The sequence below is a fragment of the Myxine glutinosa genome, chromosome 4 (genome assembly GCF_964187855.1).
Source record: "Myxine glutinosa chromosome 4, kmMyxGlut1.1, whole genome shotgun sequence".
In the NCBI taxonomy this organism is placed as follows: Eukaryota; Metazoa; Chordata; class Myxini; order Myxiniformes; family Myxinidae; genus Myxine; species Myxine glutinosa.
Window position 1 is genome coordinate 113,463,292 of NC_136264.1, and position 7,513 is coordinate 113,470,804.

The 7,513-nt window shown below is 48.9% G+C and overlaps 1 protein-coding gene across 1 annotated transcript in view; it reads left to right on the forward strand.

Moving 5' to 3' along the window:
• LOC137425089 (protein FAM3C) overlaps nt 1-5,067 on the forward strand; it is an 86,024-nt gene extending 80,957 nt beyond the window's left edge. Inside the window, exon 10 of the mRNA XM_078776288.1 lies at nt 2,822-5,067. Coding sequence (XP_078632414.1) covers nt 2,822-2,911 — 90 coding nt within the window. The 3' untranslated portion in view covers nt 2,912-5,067. The remainder of the gene's footprint in view (nt 1-2,821) is intronic.
• The last annotated feature ends 2,446 nt before the right edge of the window (nt 5,068-7,513 follow it).

A 7,513-nucleotide genomic window follows, 5' to 3' on the forward strand; every position in this document is an offset into this window, starting at 1 on the left:
AGCAAATATCAAACAGTATTTGAGCAAGGTTACACAAGGGACTGCCCTAAATCACAAAACTGCATCCTGTGATGCCATGTATCAAAAGTCAGTGAGCAGATTAACATTTAATTGCTCACCCAATCGGCAAACTTTCTGGGCAATGATTTCTGCAGTTTTAATTTAACAATTATACAATTTATTTTAGAAATTATCACGCTGCAATTTTGTTCATTTATGCAATTCAATGTCTTAAATTAGACCATAGCTAAGTCGATTCTGAATGCAAGCTGAGGCCTGGAATTCCAGGAAAAAAGTATTGACTTGTATGCCGAAAAATACACAATACACTACTGTATTTGTAACTACATGCAGCTATGGACATGTAATATTGCCTAGAAAAAAGCATCACCTTGAACTTCAAATCATGTTACTATTTCTGAAATTGTGTAATCTACTGCAAGAACACTTTCTAGACTCCTAGAAAATGACTTGCATCAAATAACTCCCATCTCAGCCAAGGAACTCTGTAGTTCTATCAGAGTGGTCATTGGGTTCTTGGTTCTCTCCCTGACCAAGGTCCTTCTTGCCTGATTGCTCAGTTGGGTCGAACGGCCAGCTCTACGAAGAGTCTGGGTAGTTCCATATTCCTTCCTAATGATGGAGCTCACTGTGCTCTTGGGAACTTTAAACACTCTAGAAATTGTTTTATACCCTTCGCCAGATCTATGCCTCCTCACAATTCTATCTCGGAGTTATATGGACAGTTTATTGGACTTAATGGTAGAGTTTCTGCTCTGACCTGCACTGTCGAATGTGGGACCCTGTATCGAAAGGTGTGTTTCTTTATAAGTCATGTTAAATCAATTGAATTGGCTACAGGTGGATCCCAATCAAGTTGAGACATCTCAAGGATGATCGAAGTAAATTGGATGCACACAACTTAACTTGGAGTGTCATAGAAAAGGGGTTGAATACCAATTGGCTCAAGACATTTCAGCTTTTCATTTTTAATGAAGTTGTAAAAAAAAATCTAAAAATATATATATATTACACTTTGACATTATGGGGTATTATGTGTAGATAAGTGACAAAAAAAATCTCAATTTAATCCATTTTAAATTCAGGCTGTAACACAACAAAATGTGAAAAAGTAAAGTGGTGTGAATACTTTTGAAGGCTCTTTCCCAATATCATGGGATCGGTTCCTCTTTCCACATTGTGGGGGAGTGTAGAGGTTAAAGAACCCCGACGATGCTCCGGATGGGAGTTATGGCCAGGGCTTCCATGGAGCAGCTTGGATAGGCAGCACACGCTTCTCACTCGCCAGTTTCCCTGCTGTCACCTCTGACACTGACCTCAACAGAGAGGTTCCCAGCTCTCAATTGAACTTTCTCCTGAACAACCGGTTTCAAACAGTCCCTCGTGTGATGTCATCTTGCGTGCCCTTTGGTTGCCCTGCTCTCATACATACTGTCGATTGGTCCTATTCAAAAGATACACATGTGGTATTTGGCTTGTGGACCTCGCTGGTATGCCAATGAGGGGAAAGGAATAAAAATAGCCCCGAGTGGGTTGACGGTCATCTCTTGAGGTTGTCGTTCAGACCTCTGCTGATTTGGGGGAACCCCACTGGGAGCCCCACTGATCCGAAATCGATAAATCTAAGACCGAGCGATCCTGTGGACCATTGAGTATAAGGGCTGTATCTGGTTTTAGAGCAATCGTTTGGTAAATAAAGGACGAGTAGAGATCCCAAGTTTCAGGGGGTAACTCTACCCTGAGAGCCTCCATGATATGAAATCGACAAATCGAAACCCGAATGATTGTGTGGGCTACTGTCTTGCATTCATGTGTCAAGTTTCAGAGCAATCAGCCAGGTGATAAGGGAGGGGTAGCAAAAATAGCGAAAAGTTAACAGACGACCGGACATCACGACCCATTTTACAAGTTAATCTCTTCAAGATTGAGATAAGGAGACCTAACAATGGTATTAATCAAATAAGTAAATGAGAAAAAGCACATTTAACAGTTAAATAATACAAAGGGATGGAGGGGAGACAAAGCCCTGCTAAACACTATAATTGCAGAACTTTTGATTTTACTATATATGTACTCTGAGCATGGAAATTGCAATATAACTAACCAGATTATTAACCCTGAAGAGTCCATTTTGTTCCAATATTAATTTATTTCTTATCTTTTACAATTTTTAAAAATTATTTCAAACTATGCACTCCCCTAACCCCACGCCACCCCATGCCTTTAAATCGGAATTGAACCCGAGTTCCCCTACATCATCAAGATAGTGTTTTGTTGGGAACACAAAACAGGCCAAAATGCATACATACACACCACACTAGGTACTATGTTTAATTGACAGTGTCATTTCTGCTGAAGCAGTCACTTGGCAAGGTTGTGCAATCCTAGATGAGTCACAACTATAACTCAAGATTCTCGACTGAGGGTGCAGTAATTAGTAATTTGTTCAGGGTGCCCGAGATAACTGCGTTATTCTTTGTAAAAAAATACACCGTGGGATGTTTAACTTCCACCCACTAATGTTGGCAGATGGGACCCCCATTTTAACGTCCATCCGAGGGACGGCTCACACACTGATGAATCGCCTGCAAAGCACCAGGCCCACTGATGAATCAAATATTGGCCCATCTGTAAAGCAGTTTACAGCTGAGCCAAGTTTGGAACCCGGGCTAGACTGCTCAAAGCAAAGGCAAATGTGCATATCCTTTCGGCTATCCTGCCAGCCCAACCATGACAACCTGTCATACATAAACTGTTTTACAATATTTATGCCTTTCTCCTCTCTCCACCAAATCCATAGCTCGCAAAGCACAACAAGAATACAAACAAGTATGATGGTTGGCCAGAGGCTGTGGAGATGTCTGGGTGTCTTCCAGCAAGAAAGGACTGATACATTTTGTGCAATCATCCACCAGTACTGATGCCATGCCCATGGCTAGAAGATGTGTTTTTGTGCCACGTTACAAAAATGGACAGATTATTTTTTCTCCCTGTGAATTGATGCTGATAAGTTATCGATGGTTCTTGTGTTTATATTCGAGGCATCATTTTATTTTCTACGCACAATTGGGCTATCTGCTTTCAGGGCATTGGTCATGGCACAAAAGCGGTTTCAATAGGATTTGCATAAACTGAAATGTGAAGTAATTATTTTTTTATAGGAGTTTGTTGGAAAGCAAGTTCTCTCATTGTGCAATATATAATATATTATATGTGGGTGAGGATGATATGGGGGCAGCGAAAAATAAACCTGTGCCGCCTTAATTACCCTGAGATGATTGTTGGTTTAAAGTGAAGTGAATCGATAGAATCTGGGATGGAGGGGAAATAATAATGAAGCACCTGCAGAGGGAAGAACTAACGAAGACAGTTATTTTTGTATTAGTAATTTAAATGTTTTTGGCACTTACCCCCGCACCCCCCCCTCTCCTCTCCTTTACTGCATCTGCACCCTACCCTGTATCTCTTGTCTTGCTATTGTCATTGAATTGCCTTTTAATCTCTAACCACACTAGGACTGACCTGAAATTATATCGGCAGGATGGATTTGGTCCTGGCATACTCGTGTATACCATGAAATATTTAATGACCACATGATTGCAGATGGGATGGCCAGCTTAATGCCCACCTTAATATGTGCTCTGCCTTGAACAACACTCATGTAATGCTTTGTAGCAGAATTCACTTTTTCAGGGAAATTAACCTGGACTTAATTGCTCAAAGCCAAGCATGCTGGGTTGTTGTACTGCCCCTATTACTGTGTTCTGCTCTTGTTTTATCACAGCTCCATACCACTCTGTCTAACAGGATGACACAGAGATAGCGCATTTACCTCTGAGCTGCCTCATCTGTGTTCAAATCTCGACTGGACTGTACACTGTCGGACCGGCACTTTACAGGCAGGGCAGGATCTACACCCATCATCAGGGTGTAATGACTGTAGTCCATACTCATGACACGTTGTCGTTCGATCTCTGAGATAGTCTGACGTGCCAGGAAAGTGAGGTACTGAATCGCCGTAAGGCTTGCTGTCATGGTGCGTAACAATATACGAGTGTGGAAAGCTATCGGAGGAGTCTGATTCTGCCATGGCTCACCACCCTCCACCTGCCGCAGCGAGATACGGGTGGGACAAGAAGGCCAGATCGGCATCTCAACGGGAGCCATAAACTAGCCAAACCCACGCCAGCCTCACGCTGTGACTAGAGATGCACCTGACACATAACTGGGCCAGGCCAACAAGAGAGACGAGGCCCAAACCCCCTAATTGGCAGGGAGCATATGGGAGAAAACCTTGGGGCTGGCCCAATGGCCCATGTGCCAGTCCACAGATGGGCATTTAATCGGGGACCTGTCTGCTATCATTTATTGCTAGTGGACATTAAAAATCCCACAGCCTGTTTTAATGAAGAGTAGGTAAGTTATCGCCTTCCAAAGTTCTGTCCTAACTTGCCCCGGAGAGGAGATTGGTCCCACCGGGGGTCTATCTGCCCAGGGAAATGCCAGTAAGGTATGACATGTAAGCTCCAATGATATGTGAGGTTATGGGATGATTATTATGATGATGATGATGATACCACTATCACGAAAAATAGACTATCTTTTTCTCTATATATCTCTCTCTCTCTTTCTCTTTCTCTATCTCTATCTCTCTCCCTCTCAGGTGCTTGAAATGTCTGTGACACAGGATGAAATTTATTTTGTGTATCACAGAAGTATATGCAGTCGGTGTAAGTTTTCCTCACACCAGGAGACTTTTTTTTTTTTTCTCAAGGATGGATTTCTGAACTGTGCATTTCCTGATGATTGTTTGACCTTGAGCTAAATCTTTTGTGTGTGTGTGTGTGTGTGTGTGTGTGTGTGTGTGTGTGTGTGTGTGTGTGTGTGTGTGTGTGTGTGTGTGTGTGTGTGTGTGTGTGTGTGTGTGTGTGTGTGTGTGTGTGTGTGTGTGTGTGTGTGTACAGTCATTATTCAGTCTAAATGAACCATGTGGGAAGGGGGGTAAATTGTATATAACAAATAATAAAAGTTTAAATTAATGTCTCAGGTTTTTGGGTTTTTTTTAACTTCCCAGAAAGAGTGGATTTAAAAAATATTTTGGACAAACGATCTTTACCATGTACTAAACGTTCGTATTAAAGATCGTGTTGTGGCAGGCACAAGGGACAATAATTCCGCGCACCAGTGGGTGGCGCAAACGTCCAGGCGGGGAACGAAAACGCATGCCCCGCCTTTCGACCGATCGGCCATGCCCGGGGGCAAGGCGTGGCCTCGGGATATATATGCGGGCTCAATAGTCGAGCCCGCCCAGTGCTGAAGTGCGAGCTCTTAATAAAGACTTTGTTTGTACCAACGCGTTGTGGCCTACCTCTCTGGCAATCGAGTCGTGTGTGCACAGCACCACACTGGTGACCCCGATTGGTTCAGCCGTTGCTGACCCCCGAACGCGCCATGGCTACCAACGCCGTCGCCGTCAAACTCCCCGAGTTTTGGGAAGCGCAAGCCGACGTTTGGTTCGTGCAGGCCGAAGCTCCATTTCAGCTCCGAGGCATCACGGCGGACGAGACCCGGTACTACCACGTGGTCGCCGCCCTCGGGCCCGGCACTGCCGCCCGAGTCGTGTCCATCCTTCAGTGCCCGCCGGGCGACAACAAGTACGAGGCGCTCAAACGTCTCCTCCTCGCCACGTTCGGGCTCACGGAGATCGAACGGGCCGACCGCCTCCTGGACCTTCCCGCCCTCGGCGACACACGACCATCCGTCCGGATGGATTTCATGCTGTCGCTGCTTGGAGACCAGCGCCCGGATTTCTTGTTCCGCGCTCTTTTCCTCCGCCAGCTACCTGCACAGGTGCGCCTCGCGCTGGCCGGTTCCAAACTAACGAAACCCCGCGCCCTGGCTGGAGAGGCCGGCAAGTATTTCGCGGCCTGCGACACGCGGTCGGTGTACGGTGCTGCCGTAGTGGCTCCCGGTGCGGAGGCTCCAGTGCCCCCTGCTTCCCTCGTGGCCGCTGCTACGCCCCGCCCACTACTGCCGCCGCCACCACCACCGCCGCCGCGGGGGCCACCGCCGCAAACCTGGTGCTACTACCATGCCAGGTTCGGCGGCAAGGCTAAAACGTGCCGCCCGCCGTGTTCTTTTGACAGGTCGGGCAACGACCGGCGCTCACTTGCGGCCATGAGCGTCGGCCATTCCGGTAGCCTCCTGTTCATCACGGACACCTTGTCCAGGCGCCGTTTTCTTTGTGACACAAGTGCAGGTAAGCGCCCTCCCTGCCTCCACATCCGACAAGCAAGGCGCGGGCCTGGGCCCCGCTTTGCTTGCCGCCAACGGTACACCCATCCGCACATTCGGGAAGCGTTGCCTCACTGCGGTTCGGAGGGCAGCGCTTTCAATGGTCGTTCGTGACCGCCAGCGTGCCAATGGCCCTGCTAGGCGCGGACTTCCTATGTTCGCATGGGCTGTTGGTCGACGTGAAGCGCAGACGTCTCGTCCAGGCCGAAAGCTTCAGCTTGTTCGCTGAGCGGCTCGTTGAGCGGCTTGCCAAGCGGCTTGCTGGAAGGTTCCGTCCCGGCGAGTTTAGTTTGCACGCTTCCGGCAGCGGACGACTTTACCCGCCTCCTAGCCAGTTTCCCGGCCTTCACGCGGCCCACCTTCTCAGCGATGGCCGTTAAACACGGGGTGGAGCACCATATACCCACGGTCGGGCCGCCGGTCTACGCCCGGGCACGCCGACTCGAACCCACGAAGCTCGCCATGGCGAAAGCGGAGTTCGCCACGCTGGAGCGGCTGGGGATCGTACGGCGCTCCCACAGCGCTTGGGCTTCTCCTCTGCACATTGTGCCGAAGCCCGGCGGGGGATGGCGGCCGAGCGGGGACTACCGCCAGCTCAATGATGCCACCACCCCCGACCGCTACCCGGTCCCGCATATCCAGGACTTTTCCGCCCCATTGGCAAAGACGACCGTGTTTTCCAAGGTGGACCTCATCCGGGGCTACCACCAGGTCCCCGTACAACCGGGCGATGTCCCGAAGACGGCCGTCATCACCCCCTTTTGGCCTCTTCGAGTTCCTGCGAATGCCTTTCGGGTTGAAGAATGCGGCCTAGGCGTTCCAATGGCTTATGGACAGCGTCTTGCGCGACTTTCCTTTCCTCTTTGTATACCTGGACGACATCCTAGTCGCGAGCGCGTCCCGGGAGGAGCACCTGCTCCACCTCCGCACGCTTTTCGAACGCCTGGGCCAGCATGGCCTAATCAGCAACCCCGCAAAGTGCCGTTTCGGCATCGCCACCATTGACTTCTTGGGGCACCGCATCACCAGGCACGGGGCCGTCCCTTTACCGGCCAAGGTGGAGGCGGTCATGGATTTCCCGCGACCCCGCACGATCAAGGGGCTCCAGGGGTTCCTGGGCATGGTAAATTTTTACCACCGCTTCGTGCCCCACGTTGCCCGGCTCCTCCGCCCCCTGCACGAGGCCCTCCGGGGCAAG